Source organism: Rattus norvegicus, chromosome 19 (genome assembly GCF_036323735.1).
Source record: "Rattus norvegicus strain BN/NHsdMcwi chromosome 19, GRCr8, whole genome shotgun sequence".
In the NCBI taxonomy this organism is placed as follows: domain Eukaryota; kingdom Metazoa; phylum Chordata; class Mammalia; order Rodentia; family Muridae; genus Rattus; species Rattus norvegicus.
The window spans coordinates 47485796-47512948 of NC_086037.1; the positions used below are offsets into that span (position 1 = coordinate 47485796).

General features: G+C 45.0%; 1 protein-coding gene across 18 annotated transcripts in view; it reads left to right on the forward strand.

The window, feature by feature from the left end:
- Nucleotides 1–27153, forward strand: part of Arhgap10 (Rho GTPase activating protein 10) — a 261750-nt gene that overhangs the window by 133013 nt on the left and 101584 nt on the right. For 12 of the 18 annotated variants that reach the window (XM_017601359.3, XM_039097986.2, XM_008772531.4 and 9 more), the window contains exons 14-15: nt 19652–19726; nt 25966–26053. In XM_017601359.3, the coding sequence (XP_017456848.1) occupies nt 19652–19726; nt 25966–26053 (163 nt within the window). Of the gene's footprint in view, nt 1–19651; nt 19727–25965; nt 26054–27153 lie in introns of those variants that run through there. The other 6 variants (XR_005496688.2, XM_039097987.2, XM_063278285.1 and 3 more) reach the window with 3 other exon arrangements.

Here is a 27153-nt window from a genome sequence, read left to right on the forward strand (position 1 = left end):
CATGTCCCTTCTGTCTCTTTTGTGTATTTAGATTTGCTCTTTTTTTTTTTTTATAAGAATTTATGTCATGGTTGGGGTAGCAGGTGTGTGTGTGTGTATGTGTGTGTGTGTGTGTGTGTGTGTGTGTGTGTATTTTTAATGTTACATTCCTAGGTTCTAAGGTTTAGAACTGCAGGTCGCCGTTCAGCTCATTCTTTGAAAGAATCAGCCCAGCAGGTGGAAGACTGATTCTTAGCACATTTTGTCCAAGCTCCTTATTGCTGCTTTTCTTACTCCTGGGATCCCATTAAACATGATCTTTTGGGACTGGGGTTGAGCTCAGTGGTAGAACCTGGGATGTGCAAAGCTCTGTGTTTGACCTTTAGCACAGATACATTTACACACATACACGAGATACAATTTGAAAGTAGCGAAGCTCAGAGATCTTTTAAATGTATTCTTTGAAGATTTTATCCCTGTGCACCACGCATTTAGATCATATCCCCCCCAACTCCTGCCAGAGCCACGCCCACTTCTTTCCAAATTTATGCGCCCTTTTTATTCACCCTTCCAAATAATCTACTAAATCCAGTTTTTGCAGCCCCTATACTCATGGTGTGGGACTATGCTGGCTAGCTTTATGTCAACTTGACACAAGCTATGGTCATTTGAGGGGAGGAACCTCCATTACAAAGACGGAGCTATAGGCAAGGCTGTCAGGCATTTTCTTAGTTGGTGATTGATGGGGGAGGGTCCAGTCCATGGTGAGTGGTGCCACTTCTGGGCTGACAGCCCTATGTATTATAAGGAAGCAGGCTGAAGAAAGCCATGAGGATTAATCCAGTAAACAGTGCTCCTCCATGGCCTCTGCATCAGCTCTTACCTCTGGGTTTCCATCCTGCTTTACTTCCTACCCCAAATTAATTTTGTAATGAATGGTGCTATGGACACCTAATCCAATAAACCCTTTCCCCCTTTCCTCCCCAACTCGCTTATGCGAGTTTGACTTGATGGTGGCAGTGACAGACAAAATCTATTCAGTGCGGTGTGCTGGACCCACCAGGGCCCCACTCTGAAAGCAAACAGACTGACCCCAGTGCCCATCAGCCGTCCATAGCTACTCAGGTAGGGGTGTGTTGGAAACTGACTGACATTGACTCCCCAGATGTTTGGAGTTTCAGACAGTCGGGGCAGTCCTGCTAACGGTTCTTTCTGTGCCTTGGCAGTCACCCCTCCTTCCCACCTTGCTCTTCGGTTTCCACTGACCTGAGTTTTGTCTCTTAGGTTGCTGTAGTGAACTATTTTAAATGTTTCCTCAGTGGAGTCATGATTGCAGTCGGTAGTCTTTTGGAACCTAGCTTATTTAACACAGGGCTTTGAGGTTTTTTGTGCTCTGTGGATCACAAATCACTACCTTTAAATTTGTTTCCCACCAAGATCAGACAAAGGTCCACATTCTGCTGTAGCCATCAGCACACCAAGAAAAGGTAATGGTTTATAGTAACATTATTTTAGAGAAAACATTATATATTAGAAAGTAACACAGACACTAACATCTCTCTGGCGGGGTGGGACTGTCGGGCAGTTATACCTACATCTCAGAATCAGTCAAACCACACACACTTATTTGCTCATAAAATTACATGGTGTATGGGCGTCCATCGCTCATCCAGCACCAGAGTGAGGAACTTACGTCTTATCCAAGGTGAAGGATTCCATCAAACACTTGCTGCCAACTTCTGCTGCACGTTCATCACGGTGAGCATTTAACAATACTGACGTCACCTCTAGTACACAGTCTCACTTAAGTGCTACCGGTGCGAACTGGGAATTGGCTATTTCAAAAGCGCTCACCACATGGTGACAATGTCCAGTAATAACGTTCTGGAAGCACTGTCCTAGGAAAAGCATTGTGTGTGTTGGAGAGAGAGGGTGCACACTTACTACCTTCCGTATTGCTAGTGACTGCTACTCGGAATCTTTTTTCTTAACTTCTTTACTTAAAACACAGTCCAATTTAATCCTGTATAAAACAGCGTTCTGTAGAAAATGGCGCAGTGTTCATTTCCTCAGTAACAGATAACCCGCCGTGGTTTCGCCCTCGTGCCAGTCGGAAGGAAGCCAGTCTGTTAATTAGGATTTATTGAGCAATCTCCAGGTGTACAGAGCCTCGCCCCAGGCCTTTGGAATAGACAGTGAAAGTTGGCTCCATATACCCGTAAACCAGGAATAGTAGACAGAGCAGAAAGATTTGTAAGTAATTGAATTATTGCAGGTGCTAAGATAAAAACGTAGCAAGTTTGCACAGTTTAGGAGAACCTTGGTGTATGACTGTTGCTGTAAAATTATATAAAAATTCTGTCTTTTATCCCGCACTAGGTCCGGCTCTGTAGTGCCCCAAGACATCCGGTAGACATCTTCATCTCAGTCAGCAAAGCCTCTCACCCACTCTGCTCCATCCCATATCACACTGCCGATGGCTTCTCTCTGAGCCTGGCAACAGTCTCTCTACCCATCCAGTTCCCAAGGCAGATTGTCACCATGCCAGACATACATGTGTCTCCAACCATCACATACTCTCTTGAATTCAATTAAATCGCCACATGAAAGAACACACAACACAATAACCTCTGATCCAGTTGATAAGTATAATTGCCCACCTAGACATCCAAAGCCCTGTACACATCCATCCCTTAAGAACACTCATAACAACCTGTAAATACAGAGTGGAATATTAACACCTGCCTCCATGTTCTCTTGGTGGCTTCCCCTCTCCAGTCCCTTCCGTCCCAGTCTCCTCCTCTTCCCTCAAACTTTTCTCCCGCCCATCTTTCCTTCTTGTCCAATGACAGGCCACATTCTATCTTGTACCTGCCTTCACCTGCGTAATGACATCATCCTACATATGACAACGGGTTAGAAGGCTCGGTGCTAATTGGGGACTGTGGTGTAGGAATGGACTTTCTTAGATCTAAGGGATGAGGGTTATATCCTGGCATTCAGAGAATTATTGACTAAGATGTAGACAGGATGTAGCTAAGGGAGTTCAAACTTGATTGGGAAGGAAACACAAAACTTTGGTCGTAGTGAAAGCATGTACCTAATGCATTTCCCCGCAATGGTGCTAGAGGGCGCTAAAGAGCAAGCAGGCTTACAGCGGTTAGCAGGAAAGGAATGGCTGTGACATGTGCAGAAGCTACAGAGGCTGGACTGCTCCCTGAGTAGGGTGACCAAGTTGGCAGAGGTGCACATAGTTCAGAGCTACCACGTGACATCACTGGTCACATAGTGCTTGGATACTCACCGGACTGCTGCAAGGACTTTGGGAAGAGGATCAGGGACACATAGACATTTGTGACACATCCTTGCTGCATTTTGTGCCTATGGATTCCAAGTGTGTTAAGGACTGTTGTTGGTTTCTGCTTTAGGTAGTGAAACCTGAGAGGAGTAGAGCAGCTGTGGAATTAGAGGGGGGTTTTGTTTGGCTTTCAGGGCACAGGAACAGCCATGGGAGGCTTCCGTGGGAGTAATGTGTGAAACCTATTCACCGGGTTCCCGGAGTTTTAGGGATTGTATGTGAATAGGGATTTATAGGAAAACCTCTGTTTTAAAAGGTCTAAAAGTAGTCAGATCTGTGTGTCCAACTGAGAGATTAGCCTGTTAGATGCTATGCAGTTGAGGCCTAGGGGAGTTGAGGAGCATTTGCATGGTTCCTGTTCATTCACATTCAGTGCTTTGCTGTAGTCCCTTCCTCCTGTCTTCTCTCATGTGACATCTACTTTCCGTAAGCCTGTGGGGGTAGCTGACCTGTCCTCGATGAGGAGGAATTTCCCCCGCCCCCCGCCTCGTTGGATGTGAGCTTTCCTGTGCAGCTGTGATGTGGCTCACGGGATGGGGTGCTGCTCTGTATGTGTTTCTGAGGAAAATGATGGCTTAGCATTCTTCTTTGTCCTCGGAGCATCCTGATTCATGGAGGCCTGGAGGATCCAACTTAACTGAATGAATGAATGAATGAATAAATAGAGTTGGATCTCAGTTTTGAAGGTCCCAGTCCATGATCAGTTGCTCTGTTAGCTCTGGATCCATGGTGAAACAGCACAGCGTGCCTGGACTGTGTAGTAAAACCACTCATCATATAGCTAGAAAGCAAAGAAAACAAAGAGGAAGGCTTCCATAGTCCTCCTCCAGGCCTCCCTGGGGCTGGCCCAGGGACCTTCTGCTAGGCCTTGCTTCCTAGATGCCAATCCTCCAATACATGGGCCTTTGGAAGGCGCTCTGCTTCTGGACTCCCAAGGCTCTTGCTTATCTCATAATGGGAAATCATTCCAAGGGCCCTGAGGTTGTATCTCTCACAGCATGACTAGAATTCAAGTCCACGGTTTCTTTACCAAGACTTAAAAACTCTGCATGGGGCTGCCCCATGGCCAGGAGGCAAAACAGCATCTCCCAACTGTTGGTCTGAATTCTACAGGGGAAGGAGAATTGTCCAGGTTCCTGCTGCCGTGGGCTTTGGGCCCAGGAGTGTTGGTAGAGGTGTTGGTGTTTGAGTGAATGTGCTGCACCTGAGGTGTGAGTCAAGCGAGAGGAGTCTGGTGGAGCAGGCTCTCCAAGTCACTCCTCTGAGTGACTGGGAGCCTTGAGGTCTAAGCTCCTGTGAGGTACAAAGCCATGCTTTGGAAGGCCCTTAGCTTCTATAAAGAATGTGACAGGAGTTTGTGTGTATGCTTTCACTCACCTGGTTTGTGGAGATGAGCTGGCTTTAGGAGCTTCCCTGTGTTCTCCACCATTATGTTTTTCTCCCCCGCTGTAGTTTTTTTTTTTTTTTTTTTTTTTTTTTTTCTGAATCCGGAGACATTTGTGTTGTTCCTCTGTTGCTCAGCCCCTGGTTTTGTTAATTCCATTTCCTGTGTTTATTTTGTTTCTGAGAATCTACTGTTTCCTTGGAATGGAGAAATGTCTTCCTTACCCTTTGTGTGCTTCTTTTTCTGTCAACATGCAGCGCCTTGTGCGTAGGAAGCACTCAGTAAGCAATTGCTTAGGCTCCGGCATCCGAGGGAGAGAACCGACATGTCATATTGGCGAGTTGACAAATTACAGGTTATAAAGTTATTGGAAGGGCCGGTTTTCTATATGTGGTTAGAATTAATATTTCCATGTAACATATATAGGAGCTGATGTCAGCATCTTTATGAATGGGTAATATAGAAGACAGAGAAAGATCATCTTGCATATGGAAGAGAGTGAAGTATTTTAGAGCGTGAAATATGCTTACATAATTTTCTCAAGTAAATAACTCCCCTTCCTAGAAAGGAAACATGCCCAGGACTTTTTTTTTTCTCGGTGGGCGTGCATAACACCTAATTTTGAGGTATATGTACTATAATGCAAGCAAAAACAGTAATCCTTTTTTTTGTTTTTGCTTAAAAACATCTTAGTTGCTGTTTTTTTTTAAATAGTCATTATGTTAAAACTAAATTTGTATGTCGATTTTGTTTATGAAGTTTCTCTTTAAAACCTTCCATATGTGCATAATTTGAATATTCACTTTACTTTTCTGGAGCAAGGCATAAGATGTTGGCGCAGGCAAGCTGTCAGCTATCAGATTCAGCATTGTAACAAGCTGCGAATTCATGGGAGGGAAAAGACAGGACAGACCTTGATTGTCACATCTAAGTAGCTTCTTTTCCTCCCAACAGTGGAGTTTCAGATGTTTGGCTTGGGGATGGATTGTGCTGCTTCCATATAGTGCTCAGCCGGTGTGGGGGCCCAGGATGAGTTTTTCCAGAAGATAACGTACAGTTTCACTATTAATCTTTGGAGGCGTGTTTGGGTGGTAAGGTGCCCAAGTGAAGTGGCAGCATTTGACCGTGATTTGCAAAGTACTCTCACCTCACCGAGGGCAAATTCCATGTGCGCCATCTCTGTTTTAATCAGCATGGGTGTGAGGTGAGAGTGGGCGGGAGCAGAGGACAGTCTCAGTGGGAGGGACTGGAGAGCCAAGAGGCGCCTGCAGAACTGCAAAAGCAAGGCTGAAACGCTGCAGCCTGAGCCAGGCAGGCTGGAATAGTCATTGCCTCAATTAACGACTTTCTCAACTTCAGAAAACTCACTGGGAGAAGCTGTTAGCTTTAAGTAAAGGGTTAAACTAGTAAGGGTAAATGTTTGCAAAAGGACGGACTTCCCCATGTCCCTGCTTACCTCATGTCCCTGTGGTGGAAGGTTGACGAGGGGTGGTTAATTCTTATCTTGTTCAGTGGTTCCTTTCTCACTGAAGAATTCTCCAGCTTTCCTTCTTCCTTTGTTTACCTGTGGTTTTCCTCATGTCCCTAGGCCCTGGAATCCATGCAATAGGAGTGAACTTTGTCTAGTAATTAGGTGAACGATCTAACGGTGGGTATGTGTGTGGTTGGATGTAGCACAGGGGCAAGAAAACAGCAGTGGCGTATTTTCAAGGCGTGCTGTGCGCGTGTTTAGACAGGAAACTTGTGAGCTTGGTGGAGTTCTCTGGTTAGTTTTTTTTTTGCTGCAGGTTAGTGGTCTTGGTTTTGTGTGTTTACACCAAAATCAGGTAAGTTTGTGATGTCTTATCTTTTTTTTTTTTTTTTGGTTCTTTTTTTTCGGAGCTGGGGACCGAACCCAGGGCCTTGCGCTTCCTAGGCAAGCGCTCTACCACTGAGCTAAATCCCCAGCCCCGTGATGTCTCATCTTAATGCCTCTATTTTCCTGTCGCAGTGGATGTTCCTGGACTCTAAAGCCAGACCTCACTAGCACCTCAGCTTGGGCGATGTCAGCTCATATCTTCATCCTCCTTTTACTATCACTGAAAGTGGCTGTTGCCTCTGTCTCTTCTCTACCATTGTGGTAATGGGACACGTTGAATTCCCATCCCCATCTCCACTCCCCCACCACTACCAACCATCCCCCAACCCCCCCAGCACGGAGGTAAACTTAGCAATTGGTGCTGCTGACGCTAGGGAAGTGCCACTGCTGATTCAAGGCTGGAGGAGTCCACGTTTCTCCCTCCTCATGGCAGCCTACGTACTGAATAGCTCCCCCGACTTCCCACGATTCAGTCGTCGTGTGTGTCTTCTCTAACAAGCAGCAAAATGAACTCGTTGGGTTTGTACCCTTTCTGCTCCTCACTATGATGTAGTCACTTGAGCAGTAGGCTGTCTCGAGTACCAAAAGGGACAGATGGTAAAGAAAAGGTGCTCGGAGAACAGTGTGGCCATTGCATTTTCTCGTGCATTGTTGAATATTCTGGGCTTCTGGAAAATTCACAGAAGGGGAGTAGAGGGCGATTGCTTGGTTGCCTGGAATTCGTTGTTACCTGGTGCCATGGCTGCTTAGAAAACATATGGCGGTTTCAAGGCAAGGCTGATGCTTTTGTCTGCGTGGGGAGGAATGAAGCAAGGCTTCCAAAGAGCAGGAGCCAACTTCTGCCTTGTGCCTGAGGCTCTCTTCTAATTTATGTTAGTCAAAATTTTCCATCACTTAAGCCTGAGTTGTGTTGTGATGAGTTTATTTGGCTCTCCTATCCATCCCTGCGTACTTTAATACGTTGATTTTGCTGGCCACACATGTGACTGGTGTAGTTCAGTCGTGTATAGGAAAGATACTGAAAGATGAGGATGAGCTCAGCCAATTCTAAGACAACTACGGTGTCCCAGTTACCTTTACTGTGCCCCGATGATCACCATGTACTAGCAATGTAAGGAAGGAAGGGTTTATTTTGACTCATAGAGTTCAAGATACATCGTAGTGAGGAAGTCAAGACAGCAAGGACTTGAAGCAACTGGTCCCATGACCTTCAGCATCAGGAAATAGACAATGTACTCAGGCTAGCTTCCTCCTATTTATGCATTTGAAGACCCAAGCCCATGGAAGGACTGGATCTAGTTTATCTTCCTTCCTACTTCAGCTAACCTGATCACAAGTACCTCAGTAGGCATGCCCAGAGTCTACGCTAACTCAGATTCCCTCACAGATGCAATGCAAGGCATGTTCTGTGGGTTACTCTAGGTCTTGTCCAGTTGACAATCAGTAGTAGCGGTCAGGCATCCTTGAGAGTTTATTCTGCATTCCTCTTTATGAGTGATCCCAGGCAGTTTCTTGGAGACCATTAGAAGAAAAAAGACTCTTGCAGTAGGGACAACTGTCTGCATGTGAGCCTCAGTTTCATAGAGACGATGGTCTGCGTGTGAGCCTCAGTTGCAGTAGGGACAACTGTCTACATGTGAGCCTCAGTTGCATAGAGACGATGGTCTGCCTGTGAGCCTCAGTTGCAGTAGGGACAACTGTCTGCATGTGAGCCTCAGTTGCATAGAGACGATGGTCCGCATGTGAGCCTCAGTTGCTAGAGTTCTGTCTCTGCTTGCTTCATTCACCCTCAGTTACCAACAGCACCTCCAAGAGTGCCATATAACTGCCTCTTATGATAAGAGTGAGTTGTGCTGTGCAAGAAACCTAGACGTTGAGGAAACTCAAATCTTTTCTAATAGCAAGCAAACCCTTTCTTCCTTATAAAGGAAGGGGACACTATTTCTAAGGCCGTAGGCAACCTGCTCTACGCTATAGAGAGGCATATCGGAACAGAAGGTGCTGAGGCAAGGTTTTACTGGCTGTGCTGGGTGGCTTGTGTGAGAAGGTGCTTTGTGAACAGTTGAATGTGTTGGAACAGATCTTAGCTGCTGGGCTGGGTTGCATGTGACCTCCAGAGGCTGGTGTGAGCTGTTGATGAGTTTGAACAGCAGTATGTTGAAAGTAGTCTGGAAGTTGACTGATGAGGATCAGATGGTAAAAGGTGGTCGGCAGAATGGCTGTTGGGATTCCAGACATGATTTATCTAAGAGGTGTTAGCGTTTAAAGGAGGATATGTACAGCATGGAGATGCTTCATTGATTATAGAAGTGTTGTATGGTCACGTAGTCGCACTCCTGCTTACATGGTCAGAGGAAGTGAGGCCAGCGTGTCACATAGACTACAGGTTGTGTTCACTGGGATACTGTGTACAGTAGCCAAGAAATGGGAGCATCCTTGGCATCCAGCTGATGACTGGACACAGACAGTGTAGTTCATGTGTACATACAGAGAGCTGTTTAGCCACAACAAAACATGGTCTTGCCATTTGCCACAACACCAAAGATTACTAGGTTAATGGAAGTAAGCCTGGCGCCAAAAGGCGGGCACGAGACTGCATCTCCATGACCTCACTCATAGACGTTTTGAGCATGTGGCTGTCACAGAAGTCAGGAGTAGAATGGTGGGTACCGTAGGCTGGGGGTGGGGCAGGGTGGGGCATGATAGCATGCAAGTTAGCATGGTGGTTGTAAGAAGTGCCGGTGAGCTCTCGTTGCCAGAAGGAAAGAATGAAATGTTTTCACCAGGGAGAACATTGCAGGAAATGAGCACTGTTATAAATAATGATGGGAATCTCATTATACATATGGAAATATAATGCTGTGTGTATGTGCTAGTGTGTTGGGAATGTATACAGGTTTCATATTTTTCTGTAATAGTTAAAAAAAAAAGGTTGACATTCTATCAGATGCACGAGGAAATAAGGCAAGAAGGGACGGGCAAGAGGCGACGTCTGACAGGAAAACGTACTGTGGGCCCGATGGCCACAGGAAGGAAAGGAAGTGGAAGCAGAAGCCGACTAATGTCCCAAGCCAGGCCCATGATAGATTCAGTCCAGGCTGAGGTGCACGGTGAGCAGTGAGTTCGTGAGGAATAGCGTTTGCTTTTAGATTCTCGGAATCCAAGGTTCATGTGACATATGTGTAGGAGTTCAGATGGAGCTGTGAAGAGAGAAGGAAACCGTCTCAGAGGTGAAGTGTGAAGGGTCATTCTATAATGAGGTCATCATAGAATCCGAATGGGTCCTTGTGTTGAGGGGACGATAGTGAGGACAAAAAAGTCCGAAGGAACTGTAACTAATAGAAGGTAGGATGGCTCATAGCTAAGTGGTGGATCACTCAGTCAGCCTGTATAAGGCCCCTGGTTTAATCTACAGCACCTTTGCCCTACCCTCAGAAAGGACAGTTACAGAGAGCTCAGGGGATCGTGGTATGAGGGAATCCATGTGGGAGACCTGTGACCAACTTAGTCACTCCAGAAAACTTAGACAGAAGGCACGGAACGGCAGCCTCCTCTCTGCGGGTGAAGCTCGAGTGTCTTAATGAGTTTCTCATGTGAGTGCTATGTGATGGTGCCTTCCCTCAGGGACTCAAGTGGAAGGAGGGTTGTGATCGACTGTGGAAACTTCAGAGGTAGAAAGCTGCGTACGGGGCCTCACATCCAAGTGGCTTAGGTCTGAAGGCCTCACCACCGTGTGCTCAGGGAGACAGAGGCTCAACAGGCTCATTCGAGGACCTCAGCAGAAGGAAAGTGTACGAAGGTGACAGGTTTGGAACATGTTAGATGGTGCTGGGTACAAACTGGAAGTGAGGACAGCATGTTCTTGGCCCCCGAGTGACGCCTGCCTCCGTGTACACAGTCCTGTACGGCCTGCAGATGCCTGAGCGGCTGAGGAAAGATTTGCCCTGTGCCTGAGAATCTCCATGACACCTTACGAGCCTCTTTCTGGGAGATAAAATGTCAGAGTGGCATCTCAATCAGACCCTATCTAAACTCCAGGAGACAGCTGAGTTGATAAATTCATAGAGGGCTACACATGCTCTCAGTCTCCAGACAACTCAGGAGGTAGCCAAGCAAATACATTATTTAATAAGCTTGGTTCTGTTGGTGGCTCAGAACAAGTTAGAGGAAGCCTGCCACTGTCTCACAGCTCAGACTGGGGACACTGTGTGGCACGTTCCTTTTGTCAAGAATCGAACCATGAGGAGAGACTGACGGACCCACATGGTGAGTCGTAGCCACCGCTGAGATCCAGGGACAGGTAGGACTTAGACTTCTGTGGAGTTCGGAGCCTAGGAGCTCTTCTGTTCTCCCGTAGCTTTGCTTTGGTCTCACCTGAGCATTTCACCTGCCGGTATGGATGGTTGCGGATGAGAGTCGTGAGTCTGGGGGCTGTCGACACTGAAACAGACAACAGGAAGCAAGGGCAGCCGTAGTGGTGTGTGGTCCATTTGATCTGCCTTCAAAGGTAGCTTCTAATAAACCAACAGCCTGCCACATTCGAGGCTCACGTTAGAGGTGATAAAGCTTTGTGCATGTGCAGAAATCCTGGCTTAGGTCTGGTGTTTGCCTTATACCTTCTCGATCTTGTGCTGGGTTGGGAGGTAGGAGCTGGATGTTAGCCATGAGTGTGGCTCATAGTTCCTGTTACATGCCAGACTGCCTGCCTCTTTCCTCTGTGCAGCTACTGATTGGTTTGGGTGAGGAATGTTGAGAAGGAAGGGCATGTGCCAGTGAGGACCCCATACCCATGCATACAAAGATGGCAGAGATTGGACTCAGTGGACGCTTTTTTTTTTTTTAAGGAACATGCATTTGGGAGGTGGGTAAGGAGACGGCAGGTGTGGGGTGAGCATGACCCCGATGTTTTATATGCCTGTTGTCTTAGTCAGGGTTCCTATTCCTGCACAAACATCATGACCAAGAAGCAAGTTGGGGAGGAAAGGGTTTATTCAGCTCACACTTCCACACTGCTGTTCATCACCAAAGGAAGCCAGGACTGGAACTCAAGCAGGTCAGGAAGCAGGAGCTGATGCAGAGGCCGTCGAGGGATGTTACTTTCTGACTTGCTTCCCCTGGCTTGCTCAGCTTGCTCTCTTATAGAACCCAGGACCACCAACCAGGGGGGCTCTCCCACCTTGATCACTAATTGAGAAAATGCCATACAGCTGGGTCTCATGGAGGCATTTCCAGAACTGAGGCTCCTTTTCTGTGATAACTCCATCTTGTGTCAAGTTGACACACAAAACTAGCCAGTATAGAAAGTATGGAATTTTCAAAGAACTAATAAGTGCATTTTAAAAATGAGAATGTGAAGTCAAGTTTGCAACTGATAGCAAGACCCCGAGGAAGGAGCTAGCAGAGGTGCCCGCCCATGAATGTTAGTTGTCGGGAATGTTTTGTTTTTACACAGGAACTGGGAAGTCTTAGCTTACATCATAAGTATTCAGTTCACTGAATCATCTCCCCAACTCTTGTCTCTAATGTTTTTCTTTCTTTCAACCAGATATTTAGCGTGTAGGACAATAAGTTGGGAAATATTATTGGTGAACAGGAAATATATATGTATATATATATGTATATGTATATATATATGTATATGTGTATATATGTATATGTGTGTATATATATATATATATATATATATATATATATATATATATATATATAAATGTGCGTGTAGATGACAGGACAGCTTGTGAGTTATGAGTAACCACCAGATGGGGGTCTGGCAGCTGAGCTCGGGGTGACAGGGTTACTGGCCTTTAACTACTGTACCGTCTTGTTGGCTTGAGATACACATCTCCGTGACTCATTTCTGTTAAGTATATGTTGATTCTCTTCCTAGCATGTGCTGTGTTTTATAAATGTGGGCCACAGCCAAGCATGTCTTTCATGTTTAATACTACACCTAGCTATTTTGTAATTAGGTTTAATTTTTTATAGCACAGTTAAAAACTAAACATTGCTTAACTTTTCCCTTGTTAGTGTCTGCTTGTACAGTGTATGGGGATTTCACCCTTCTTTTACCTCCCCCATCTCTCCTCTCCTGCATCGTAAGTCCCACCCTTCCTTAGATCCACCCCTCTTAGTTTTAATGTCCTTTGTATTTTCCTGCTCCTTCCAGTTTGACATCTGAGGGTAAAAGGAGACGTACCAGTCCCGCCATCACAAAGTTGAAAGGTCCTCTGAGGGGAAGTGAGGCTGATTATAGGAAAGATAGAAAAAAGATGCAAGAAACAGAGGAGGAAACCTTAATTTGTAAGGATTGGTATCTAGTGACATTAGGATTTTGGTTTGTTTCCTCGGGGCTGCCCAGGTCTAGACGGGATAACAGGTTTGTAAGTTCTGTGTGGAGCTTCCCTCACACAGCTGCGGTTGGTTCTGTGCTTTACCACTCAGCAAGCAGCTCTTTGCGCTACTTCACGTGAGCTAGAGGTGAACTGGTGCATGCTCCTCTTCTTCCGTTTCAGAACTAAGGAAACAGAGAGCCTGAGGTGATCTGTGCCCCGTGAAAACACAGCAACTCCATTAGTTCTGTTGGCTTATATTTAAGATGATGTTAATGCCAGTTCTGAACCCAAAACTGTCTCATATGGCTCAGTTTCTGATGAGGGTATCTGTGTATCAGACGATTTAATTTTCTACAACCCAATGAAACAGATAGGTTTACTCTATTCAGGTTTTTGGGTGTGCATTTATTGAGGATATATGTATATGTGTATATATATATACACACACATATATATACATACATATATGTATGTATACACATTTACATTTATATGTATATATATGCAACATAGTTTTAAATTTTTTGTTCCATAACATGAAATATTTGTGAACTTACCATCTTTTTAGTTACCTATTTAGCATGTAATTTTTGGCCATGCTGTGAAGATTTCTTCACAGAATTTTTATCAATTTCATATATGGTACTTTTTCCCTTTTGTTTTCAAGTCTTACCTTACCGTTGATTAGAATATACTAAAAATAATGTTTACTATTTGCATATGCATGAATTTATGTGGTTTTTCCTAATAGAATTCATATGAAAATTTGCCTTTGCAATGCTGGTGGGATATGTAGGCTGCATTTGTGTTTGGGTATACACAGGTGTATGTGTATGTGTGCATACATACATACATACATACATACATGTCCTACTGAAAATGAAATATTGAAGACTTCTGATGTAAGTCCTGTGATTATGAACGTGAACGTTAATGACCCTTCCTCTCTTGTCTTCACACACAGTCTGACACATGCTGTCACATGCCAGGCTCTCCATAGGTTGCTAGATGAGAGCTGGATGCATGTTGGTTAATGAGTGGGTGGAATTAGATCATTTGTTTCTGTGGAATCATGCAGCTGTAAAATATTTAAAAAATATTCCTTTCCTGTTTGCACTGCAGTGCCTGTACTCCACTTCAGGTCACATCATCCGCTCATACCTGTTTTAGATAAATGTGTTGGAAAATGAGGGCATTCCCAGTTCTTGCTCTGTCCTTTGGACTACCCATCAGGTTATTAGTCCATTACCCATTTATTTCATCCACTCATTTACTGGGTCTGTTTGTGATGCGATTAGCACGTGAGGTGCGTAGCAGAATCACTGAGTGGAGAGCCTCCTCCTGAAACCTCACTGGAGACTGATTACTCTCCTTTAAGTTAATTTTCTCATGGCCATCCAGTGTCTTTATGTTCGTCTACTCCTGTGTCTGGAAATTGTAAGCACTCAGTTCTCAGGAAGGAAGATGTTACACACTCCATAGCCCGCTGCCTTGTGCTTCTCGTTCCTGCTCATTTTAGAGTCTCACTGTTTACGTTTCCCATAGTTTGCTGTCTGCTTCCTTTATTCCAAAAGTGATGTGTGTGTGTGTGTGTGTGTGTGTGTGTGTGTGTGTGTGTGTGTGTGTTCCTGCCCTTTCTGTTTTCTTATTCACTTTCGTTACTTGTCGACTAGAGTTTGCAATTGTTTGAATTTGACTGACTAAGTCCGTGACTTGGAAATTCAGTCCACACTGCAGTGGAGTTGAGAGGTAATTAGGTCAAAGACTCTGCCTCCACCTCATGAAGGAATCGAAGCTTTTATCTGTACTGTGCACTATTAATTCACTCCCCAGTCCCTCACAGCCCTCTTTCCTTTATTCCCGCCCTCCTCGGAGGCGTGTGATCCGGTGCCCCTTGTTCATCACCGCTCCCCAGTTCAGTGCCTGGCCACTGCCGTCCTTGCTGGGCCTCTGGACGCTCTCACCAACCATCTTTTCCTCTTGCATCCGATTCTTTTTTGGTCCCAGGTGACTTCCTTTCCTTCCTCTTTTCCTCGTCATCTGCATGAGCCAGTGGGTGCTGCCAGTGTTGGTTGCTTCATGATTCCCTGGAGCAAAGTGGACTCCACATGAGCTGCGTCTCTCAGGTTCTGAGAAGAAACAGACTGCAAGCAGGCAGCACGAGGTGCCTTGTCCTTGCTCTTGGACCCTCTCTGTGTGGAAGATGGGCGTCCCTGTGTGAATGCACGGCAGAGCAGAATGTGAGATCGGTGGATTTCAGCACCGCTGCCGCTGCCAGACGTGCAGCTCTCCGCCTCCCTACTGTGGAGGTTCGCCCATGTTTACCTTGCTGATGAAGAGAAGGGAAACCTTTATAACCATTGTGAAGATTACAGTTTTTAACTCAGAAAATTACCATTATGCACTGTTGAGCATTTGTGTCCTGAAAAATGTTTGATGATCTGTCTACTTTAACTTTTTCAGGTCATAATTCTATTTTGCCCTAATCTTTATAAGTTTGACTTAATTTTGAGACATACATATTTTGTACCCATTCTTTGTACGTAAGCTACCGTGAAAGCAGAACAGAAGACACAGTTAAATGAGTATTTTTCTAGGTCAGCTATGTAATACGGAGGAGAAACCGCGGGTGTAATACAGGTCTGCATTTGTTTAAAGACGCTTAAGATGGCCTGTGTTTGGGGATTTAGATTTTTTTAAGTCGAAAGGGAACATACAATACATAACTGTATGTATGTGCTTCTTTAGTAAAGGTGAAGTTCTTCACTGAGTGAATAAAATAAGGAATTGACCTGGGACCAGGCCAAGCACTCAGCGTCGGTTTCAGGAATTGTGAGCAATAGAGTATGGACTTGTTTTAAAGTATATGAAACGACAAATTGGAAGGAACTCAGTGCGAGTTATGGTGATAACAAATAAAAACAAAACAAAACAACAGCAACAACAACAAACTAGGCGGAGTTCTGTGAGACAGTATGAGAAAATTGAGTTTCCCTGGATTTGACTTGAGTGAGAGCTCACTTTACCCTTTGCCTTGGGAGACTGGGATCCTAAGTGGCACTTGTTGAGTGAGCCGTCAGGGCAGAGGGGTACGTTTGTAAACATTGGGGATCAGTGGTCTTGGCAGCTGAGATACCAGCCTCAGTACGTCCACGAAACATGGCCTGAACTCTACTATTTGCAGGTGACTGCCTGTAGTCTGTTCTGAGTAAAACTGAGGGACAGTAGATAGAGGGGGCAGGGCCTGTTGTGGATGTGCAGGGTAAATGGGGGTGGAAGGACATACAGACGTTTCTGCACCACTAAAAAGGGCAAGGGTGTTGGTGGAGTGGATCCTGGCTGTAATTCGTTATGAGGATATTTTCATACTTAGCATGTGCCCAGTGTGCTTTGCATAGGAAGAGTATCCTAGTATCCTCTGACCTGTTGAATGTGGAAAATTAGGAAGAGCTTAAGGCTGGTTTCAAAATTCTAGCTCTCGGCATAATCTTTAGATTGAAAGAGGGCATTTTGGAAAAGAAGGTGGTGAAGTTGTGCTAACTCACCTGTAGCTTGGCCTATCAGTTCTGTGCTCCACTGTCTGGGACCAGTATGTTGCCGTGAGCAGATACGTGTTCCCGGATGAAAGGGATACTGTCACTCTGCAGACTTTAAGAGCAGAGTGAGAAGAAACAGAAAATCCTATAAGACTGGATGTCTGACATGCCATTTCCAACCTGCCTTTGTACAGGAGGAAAAACTACGTTGAGGAGCTTCATTCTTCCTTAATTGTTCTTTTTTTTTTTGGTTCTTTTTTTCGGAGCTGGGGACCGAACCCAGGGCCTTGCGCTTCCTAGGTAAGCGCTCTACCACTGAGCTAAATCCCCAGCCCCCCTTAATTGTTCTTAATTAATATGTGATAGTTATTAACTCTAGCTCTCACAGATTGACGAATTTGAACTTGATCAGTTATCTGACAGCAATTAAAAAAGCCCGGAGTGATCATCATAGTAAGAATGCTTGTGTCATCTCTATTTCTGCCACTTTTCTTTCATAATTGCCCGAGTTTGTTTGACCACAGAATCTCGCTCTTTTGACTTCTGTCACTGAGGTGAAACTACTTGATCCTGGGGTGTTTAAACCCCCAGCCCGTGCCCTTAGCGTGGGAAGGAGCCGGGCTTAGTCCTTTCCCCTTTTGCGGATTGGATGTTCTGATCTTGCTTCTTGGAAGTTTCCTTTGCTTTTTTCTCCTTGGTGGTGGTGGTGGTAGTGGTGGTGGTGGTGGTGGTGGTGGTGGTGGTGGTGGTGTGGAGGCGCTGCCCTTCCCCTCAGCTGTAGCTATTGCTCCTTACAGAGGAGATTCTCTGCTGTTGGGGTGGATCGTCACTGTTTTGGACAGGTGTGTCTAGACCGTGGGCTAGTTCTGCCCTCCTGGCTCTAATGAGACGTGGAGAGAGAAGGGGTGTCAGTCATTGGGCTCAGGCTGTGACAGCATAGGATCATACAGTGCGTGGTTTATACACAGAAGTGATTTCTTCCACATCCCTGGGAGCTGAAACTTTAGTAAGTAGTTGGCATAGTTTGTTTCTAATGGGTTTTTCCCCCTTGCCTGTAGGAGGCGCTTGTCTTCTCATGTCTTCATGCGGTCTGCTTGGTCACTGTCTGTACCCCAAAACCTTTCTTCTAAGTGTTTACACTGTATATTTGAAGTTAATGCGTCTTTAAAATATCCTCTGTCTAAACACAGGGATCCTGAAGAGATGGCTTAATGGTTAGGAGCACCGACTGCTCTTGTAGAGGATCGGGTGTGATTCCCAGAACCCACATAGAAGTTCCACTGCAGCCAGTCACGGGGAGCGAGGTTGCCTCTTTGGGTATTGCATGCACAAGGTGTATGCATATATGTGTAGGCAAAACACCCATGCACATAAAAAAATAAAATTAAAGGTAAAAAAATTAAATGCAGTTAGGAACTAGAACTTTAAACTAGAAGTTTAGCATGTAAATAGTTCTGTTTCACAATTAGTCCATAACTGATAGCACCTCCTTAACCTACATCACTGAATACACACTAGCTGAGAAGCTAAAAAAATGAGTAAGGATGGGCTGGGGGTATAATTCAAAGGTGCAGTGTTTGCCTAGCACGCTAGAAGGCCAAGGTTCATCTCAGTATTGCCAGGGTGAAAAGGAAGAAGTAAAAAAGGAAACTACAGTGTGGCAGCGACGGCTCAGAGTGAGTAACATCCTCACTTCTCAGGCCTGAGGACGCGAGTGCCCACATAGAAGCTGAGCATGGCAGTGTGCACTGGCGGCTACAGTGCCCTGTGGCACAGACGATTGCCATTCCTGTTTCCGCCCAGCTAGTCTGTCCGTTAACAGAGAGCTGGAGGATCAGAGAGAGACCTGGCCTCAGAAACTACTGAGACAGAGAAGCAGTTGGGGTCAAAGACATCTTGATGTCTGCCTTTGGCTTCCCCACACAAAAATGGCTAAAGAGGAATAAATACTGCAAGAGAATGAGGATACAGATTTTGACTGTGAATGGTGAAAGTTTGTGTTTGTGGTGTGCTGTGAGTTACAAAGCGTGTGTTTGCACCATCTTCTTCCCATCCCAGTTTAGCACAGGGGATGCTACCCTGGTTCTTAGGCCACCCAGAAGCTAGCGGTGTCCTGACGTGCTCACTACTAGGTAGAGCTGAACCCCGACCTTTAGACCCCGCATTAGCCATGTTGCCGTAGCACGCAGGGAGGTTAAGAGCGTAGTCCCTGTGGGCAAACACGGTCTTCGGTGACCGGGTTTTCGTGTCTCGAAAGCTGGGGATTACAGACATTTCTTTGGCAGCCAGTGTGTTCTGGTTAGCTTTAATGTTTGCAGTGCAGAAGGCTAGCACTCAGAAAGCTGCAACTCTCGGAGAGTAAAGACACAGAGCCACCCTTCAGAATGTCTTATTTGTTAGGAACATTTCAGATCTAAGAAGCAGTAAGATTGCCACGGTGAGCTCCCAGTTCTTGAGTCCTGGTTTGATGGTTGGATGAGTTTTGGGATATTTCATCCGTCCCTTCGCCCCCTCAAGGCAAATCTCTCAAGAAACGTTTAAGATGTGCTGGTTTAAAACACATTTTCTCACCTAACCCAATTCCCCATTGTAGCTTCCTGATCGTGTCCGAGTGTCACTTAACTACTGGTTGGTGCCTACGAGCGTCCACACGAAGACATTGGTTCTACACTTGTTCAAGACATGAAGCCATGCTGGATTCTCTTGCCTTTGTCTTTTGTACTCAAGGTTTTCAGGTTTCCACAGAGAGTGAACACATTAAGTTGAATTATTTATTTATTTTGATGGAGTATATGGCAACTCTGTTGTTTAAAAAGACAGATTCAGTGCCTGGTCTTCAAAAAAATCACCTTTCTTCCCATGGGCTCATCCTCATATTAATAAAAGGGCCGAGACTTCCCAAGAGAAATGAAAGCAAGTAAATAAGCAAAACCATGGGCGTGCATTGGGCTGTGCTTCAGTGTGCTCTTACGGCTGAGAGCATTCCTATCCCTGTGGAATTCTGCTTCTTGTGGCCGTTTTTGGTCGCAGCTCATATACAAAGCTGATACACTACTTTGACGAATACTTGGTTTTGTCAGATATTTTTACAGTCTGCAGGAATGCCGCTGTTGGGAGTTAGTGGAGATCTTGGAGTGCAGCTGTTTGATAGCTTTTAAAATACACTGGTCTTGTAATCTGCTAACACTTTGTCTCTCTCAATAGGTATAAATGACCAAGGACTGTACAGAGTTGTGGGGGTGAGTTCAAAGGTCCAGAGACTTCTGAGTATGTTGATGGGTATGCCTCTTTAATCATTTTTCCATGCATTTATTGTTTATGCTCATTGACTTTGCAACTTAATATTTAAGAGTTATATCTGGTGTACTTAGGAATACATCTTGTCTTGTACCACTTACTTGGGTTGGTTGTGTCCACAGCGGAGGCTGAGGTTATCCACATCCCTGGTACTTAACAAACAATAAGGTAGAAGAATGCAGCTTATAGGTGGATGCCTCTCATAGTAGGGCTGGAGTCAGGCCTCTGGGCTCTGCTTGGTTTCCAGGTTGCCTGTCCAGAATCTTGACAGTGCATTTGGCTAGACAAGCTCACTGGGACTCGCTCATTTTTATAGTTTCCCTAACTGTCATGTGTCAGGGAGGACCTGTGTCTCAGGGATTCATTGCTTGCAGTTCTTACCAGGCTCCTCTCCAGAACCATGCTCCATCTGTGCTGATAACACAGCGTTCCTTGGCATCGCAGACTGGAGGAAGCCAGGAGTGAATTCATTCCATTGCCCCAGACATTCTGTGAATGACGCAGCACTTTTCGCTTTACCTGCTGCCGTCAGTTCCCTGCAACTTGTAAGATGCTTTGTGTCTCCCCTGGCCCAGAGCAGGCTTCCCTTGAGGGGTGGTCACAGCTCATCAGCCTGGAGGGCCTGGCTATTAAACAGATCTGTCATTTTGGCCTTGCTACTTAAGAATTTATTTGATATCTCACTCTAGTTAGTCAACACCAAGGATGCTCCCAAGGTATGCGGGGAATTCATTTGAATCTGTTTGTACGAGAAGCTCACTTTTGAAAGTGTAAACTAAGACGAATAAACCAAGCGACAGGTTTTGGGTAGTGCTGTTCCTCGGCGTTGTGTGAATCAAGAGTTTCATAAGCAAGCACGTTTCAAGCCACGGAGCACAGGCAAAGTTGCCCATCGCCATTTGCTCGCTTTGCTAGAACATTTTCACTTTCACGGGCTGTCTCCATTTTCTGCCTCTGGTTTAACTTGGGTGTGCAATTCTGGACAGACACATTTTCCTTTTTACCGTTAGTGGGCTCCAGATTAAATAGTCGGGTTGCCAGTGGTCCAGGAGCAGCTGGAAGAACTTAACGGGCGTGCAGCATGTGCTTCTACTTAATTTTAAAATTAGAAACGCTAACTTAGTGTTACAGCGCTTAAGACTGGAAGATGATGTTGTTATCAGAATACACTTAAGCAAAAAGGCACATTTTGGAGTAAATCGGCCAAAGGAGCCGAGGCTTTATCTGGTCACTCCTTTGCTCACATTCAAGGAAACTTCAAACCCAGGCATTCCGGTGCTTACCACGAAGTGTTCAATTGTCTTCAGATTTGTTCTTAATCTCACAAAATTTTACAAATACAGCACTGTTTAGCTCCAATAGGAGTTCCTTTGCTCTTGGTGGGGGAAAAAAACCCCACTTGCTCAGCTCACAAAGTATTTTAAAATTGCAAAGCCCTCAAAAGTTCATGGCTTGGAGGGCTCTGGGGGACAGCTCAGCAGTGTTTGCAGTCCAAGCGTATAGACGTGAGTTTAGTTCCTAAGACCTACCTAGAAACAACTACTTGTAACTCCATTGCTGGGTTGTGGGGAGCCCGGGGGCTCACTGGTCCATAGGTCTGCCCCAACAGTGAGCTCAAGGTTCCATTAGATACAGTCTAATTGTTTCTTTAAAAAAAAAAAGTCACAGAGAAAGATGCTTAATCTGAACCTCTGACCTCTGTATGTGCATGCATGTATGAGTTCATCTGAGCACACACATACAAATAAACATGTGCATAGACACAGACACCTTCTCCACCACCTTTATTCTATCAGAGAAGTCCAGACACAGTCATGTTAGAATGTCATTCAGGTGCTGGCAGGGAAAGTGGTGTGTTTTCGGTAACATTGAGGAACAGAGGAAGTTAGAGAATTGGAGCAAAGATATTAACTTGTTATTTCCTCATTGAACAATTAATTTAAGAGGACTCTACAATGTGGGTTTGTTAATCTGTGGGTAACAGGGAATAGGAATCAGGTTGCCCAGAGTGTAGACGCTGTGCTAGTTTGTTACCAACGGTAAACTTAGCTTTTGAGAAAATAGATGTCCTCACTGTTTGCCGGCCAAGTTAAGAGTTTCTTAAGGTATCCCTTTCATTCTGATAAGGTATTCAATGTTCAGTGATTCAATATTACTTTGAAAAGCGTTTTAGAGTTCCAATGAGCGTGCCCTCACACCTGCAGATGTTCTCACTGACTTTTCTGTTTACATTGTGTAAGGCCATATCCTAAAGGAGGCAGGGCATGAGCCTGCCAAATGCTTCATTTCTTTTTAAAGCCAACCAGTGTCTTCTGGGGATTCTCCAAAGTAATATGTTCATTTCAAATTTGTAAAATTTTCAGAGCACATTTTATCGATAATGGAATTCTCTTCATGGAAACTGAAAACTCATTGAATTTTTAAGCATCTTGGAAAAACCATTTTACATTTTTAGAAGAGGGACGTATTTACTTGAGACCTGTTTAGATATTATAAAAAAAGATTGCCATTTTAACATGAACTTTTATCATTTCCGTTTCAAATGTCTTAAGTACTTCTCAGACACACAGATGGAAAAGTTTGTGGTGATTCCCAGGGCTTGACTTCTGCCTCATCTCCTGCATGTTAGCCTCGCTGCCCCCCTTCCTGTGGCGTTTTCTCCCTTTCCCTTTTAAGATTAAAATAGATAAGAATGTTTCTCCCCATTCCTGTTCCCCTCTCTCCCTTTGTCCTAGATCTTTTCAGCTAGCTTCCTGTCCTTCCAGATCCTTTTTTCGTCCTGCTCTCTCCACTTCCTCTTCTGCCCACAGGAGATGTCAGGAGACATTTTCTCCTCCTCCTCCAGGCCAGGTCCAGGAGAAGCCTGCGGACCAGCGGTGGTGTTTCAGTTTCTAGCTCTCCTTGATCCCTACTTGCAGCCTCTGAGTGACTGCTCTCCTCCCGGGGAGAAGCCCCCTCCACTCCTTGCCCCCTTGCTGTCTGTAGGTCAGGGCACATATAGTCGGGGAGAAGGTGTTCTTTCTTTCTCTCTGTTTTAATCATTCTGAACAGATGAGGAGGAGGGCAAAGAAAGACAGCAGGCGGAGGAACGTCTTGGGAAACTGTGGCAGTTCTGGGTGAGAGAAGAGCGAGAAGATGAGTTACCTCAATTAGGGGCGGAGAACTGGTATGAGGTAGAAGTGCCCATAAGTCTTTCTTCTTCCTAGATTAGAGCAAAACCGGAGCAGAGCAGGGGAAACCTGGAGAAAATGTGCTCTTAGCATATCTGGTCTGCTAGATTTTGCTACTTCTCAGCCTGGTTTACAAAAGACGGAGTGTTTTTTTTTTTTTTAAACTGCCTTTTAGACACAGAACTGTAGAAAACAAAAAAAAAAATCACAGAATTTTGATTTAAACTATTTTCTGGTTTACTTTGTCGGACAGTTCTCTGACAGAGCAGAGCAAAGTGAGCAGTGCAGCCGGGAAGGATTCGAGGTGATGAAGCATTATTTACATAACAGATGCACCTTTTGCTTCTTCACCTCTTCAAAGGAGAAAAAATGGCCCACGTCCACGGTGGCCAGGGTAGTGACTCCCAGTTAGTCAGACTCTGCACAGAGCGTGGGGCACGCACCTCCAGCTTCAAAGCAGTGACCAAGGTCACACAAGAAGGAAACATTAGTACAGTAATAAGATGCCAGCTCTTTGGTTCTGTGCTTGTTAGTTTAGATTTTCAACTAACGAGTTATGCTGTTCTTTGGTCAGGGAGGAAACGCAGGGCTCTCCCTTGTGGCGGAACACATAGCCCGAATGAACACTCTAGACATATTTTGGGTGTGAATCCTAAATAAATTAACACATTCCACCTGGCCCACTGATTGCCAAGGACTGCCAGGGATGATTGAGCTATTTGAAAACAGCGAGCATTTAATAGATGATTAATTACGTAGACATAGTCATTACCTTCTGAAGTGACAGCTGCTTTTGTTCTGCGAGTTTAGAAGGATGCCTTATTTTTCCATAGAAGGAATATGAATCTCAAAATACAGAATGATAGTTTGGTAGAAACTGGAAATAAAAAAATTCCTTTAGAGGCCTCATGGGTTTTAAAGTGGTGATTGGCTTGTAATAAGTTTATTGAAAATGTTATCTGACTTGTAGAAGCGAGATTTTTAAGTAATTGACTTAATGAGAGGCAGAATATTCAGTTTCAGAAGTAATTGGTTGGCAAAGCTGTTAGAACAGAATTATTTAGTCCTAGTTATAAAAGATTGCATCTTTAATCAGGGTGCTTAATTTGATTTTTTGAATATATCTGTGGCTTGTCTGACAGGCTCAATAACAAATGAGTTCTGGATTGTAGGGACGGATCAAAATGTATCGGGTGTCAGTCACCATGGTAGTTCATTGCCTGCTGCTGTCAGCTGCTGTAATCAAGAAATGCTGAAGTGCCTAGGAAGTCTCCAGACCTTTGAGTAATTGACCTCATACTTGTGGTGTTGTGGCGTAAAATAGCCATCACTTCCTGTTTGATTTTTCAGAAGGTCTGAGTCCAGCATGGACGGTTGTTCCTTTGTGGTCACGCCCATGCCTACAGCTCTTCATACAGTGGCCACAGCGGGAGCCTTGGTCCCAGTTGGACAGCCTTTCCTTTTAGCTTCCTTCTAAAAAGGAAGAACCAGCAAGATACCATTGTCCACTGAGGGACCGGAAATCTGGAAACAGCTAGTTCTCTGTTCTTAGTGAGGGAGGAGGAGTCTCTTCTGTAAGTTGCTTATTATCTCCTTCTCCCTGGAGGAGTGTGGGAAGCCTGTCAGGTTTAGTGTAGCTAGAGATGCCCTTCTTTATAACCTGTTTTCCTTTGGGAAGAGGACCACCATGAATGTCCTTCCTTGTAAAACCCTGGCTGTGGCAGTGATGTAGTGTTAATAATTCATGTAAGTCTGCCTGTGATCCTTCATTTGCTAGGATATCACACCGGTTTATAGGAACGTTTACTATGCTAAGATCTCCTTGGTCCAGATGAGGATCGGAAACTTAGGTGCATTTGGGATTCCCTCGCTTGGAGTGATTTATTGGTCCAGGTAGAGCATTAATTAAAGCTCGGCAGTTGAATACCCAGGCTCCGGCCATGCTGGTGTGCAGGGCATTCTGGGCGTGCTGGCCCTGAGGACAAGGATGGTAGGTAATATGCTCAGAGTGTTTGCCTTTACTACGGTCCTGTCGTTCTATTTCAACCTAGACTAACACTTTAACCGCCCCCCCCCCCCTCCATCTTTTTTTTCCTGTTTATTCTTACATATGCTCCCCTCTAACCCACCTAGGGTGTTTTTGGTTTTTTTGTTGTTGTTGTTGTTTTCTGTTTTGTTTTTTTGTTGTTGTTTTGTTTTTTGTTGTTTTGTTTTGTTTTGAGATGGTTTCTCTGAGTACAACTGGCTGTCTTAGAACTAGCTTTGTAGACCACTCTGGCCTTGAAGTCACAGTGCCTTCATGCACTGGAGGTGTGTGCCACCACCACCCAGCTACACACCTTTCCTTTGGAGCACTAGCTATTTCTCTAAAGGAAAGAAAGTATCAGTAACCCAGTTCTAGGACAAAGAGACCTGGTTTTATTGAAAGTGAATGAATGCCAGTGGCGCCTCCCCCAGGAAGGTGAATGGCTTGTAATGTTGGAGTGAATGGTTATCCATAGACAGTCAGATTAAACCCTAAGTAGCATTTTTGAGTCTCCATTGTGGTGTTTCTCTTTGGGTTGGTCATGTGTTAAACTTGAGAGAACTACTGTAACAAATACAAGTGTTAGAGTGTGTGACCAGGCTAGTTACTCCCTCTCCCACTGATGTGCTGCATTTTAACATTCTTTTACCTTAATGGTGATGGTGTTTCTCGGGGAATACACAGGACGCAGTGGCAGTACCAGCGGAGGCAAACCTCACGCACTCTGAGCTCTTGCTTGCCGAACGGCAGCTTCATTTCCCTGGAGCTGCCCTGTTGAAATGCCTTACTTTGTCTCATTCCTCCTCGCCTAGTTACGTCTTAGATCCTTTCTTCTCTCCTGAAGACTTTCTGAAGCGCCAGGGTTATCTACAAATAGAGGGTAGCTTATGCTATCATTGAAAGATTACATACAATACTTTTCTTGAGAAACTGTCGTTTGGCCACTTAAAATTGGAAGTTTTACGAGATAGTTGGATCTCTGGATGGTCAGGTCTTTACCTTTTTTTTTCCTTTGCTGTTCCCAGATGTAAAAACGTGCAATGAGCTGGACCTGGAGAATTCCACAGATTGGGAGGTGAAGACAGTAACAAGTGCCTTGAAGCAGTATCTGAGGTGAGCTGTCACACCGGGCGCCCACTCCACTGAAGTGGCAGTAGTTGTGTTGACACTTACTGGCCCGAGAAGTCTCCAGGATATCCAATAATGTTCCAGAAAACGAGACGGCAGTGATGAGCAGTGTCTTAGTCACTGTTCTGTTGCCGAAGAGTTACCATGGCCAAGGCAACTTACAAAGGAAGGCATTTAATTGAGGGCTCGCTTATAGAATCGCAGAGTTAGTTCATGACCTTTATGGTGAGAAGCATGGTGACAGGAGGGTGGGCAGGCAGGCACTGCCACAGTGGCTGAGAGCTCACATCTGATCCGCAAGCAAACTTAGACACATGCATGCCCGCACGCATGCACGCGCGCTCGCGGAGGTCGGGGGGGCTGAGTCTGAGTCTGAAATGGCATTTTGAACCCTCACAGTCCACCCCCAGTGATACAGCTTCTCTAGTAAGTCCACACCTATTAACCTTCCCAAACAGCTCTACTAACTGGGGCTCAAACATTTCTGTCTATGTGGGGGCTGTTCTCATTCAGATCACCGCAAGCACCACAGTGAACTGCACCAGAGCAGCCTTGGGTCTGAAGTCCATGCAGAACATTTCCATTATACACTGTGTAACAAAAGCAAGGAAGGCTATTTCCTAAATACGCTGAATCTTTTATTTATGTTTTAAACTAAAAGGAAGACTGTTGGAATTTCACTAATTTGAACAGAAAAGTATAATACATAAAAATATTTGAAAAGTTTGCTTGTTGAGATTTTAAAGCCATTTTCAGATAGATTCATTACAGAAAAGGACATAGGCCTGGAGTGAGAAAGCATTGTTTCATAAGTAAAGGAACTTCCTGGTGAAAAGCCAAGGTTTCCTGAAGAGCGACAGTGGGGATGGGGGTGGGGGGTAGCGATCACAGCTGTAGTTCTCTACCATGGCTCTTTGAGGTTGAAGTTTCCATGGCAGAAAGGGTGACAGGTGGCACACTTGCCCAGTGCAGGGCAAATGTAGTGCGCAGAAACAATTGTAGGGTGATTTCCCGCGTAATTACATTGGCTTCCATGAGTACATGAGAATCTAATTACATTTTACTTTATAGTTTTTAAAATGAAG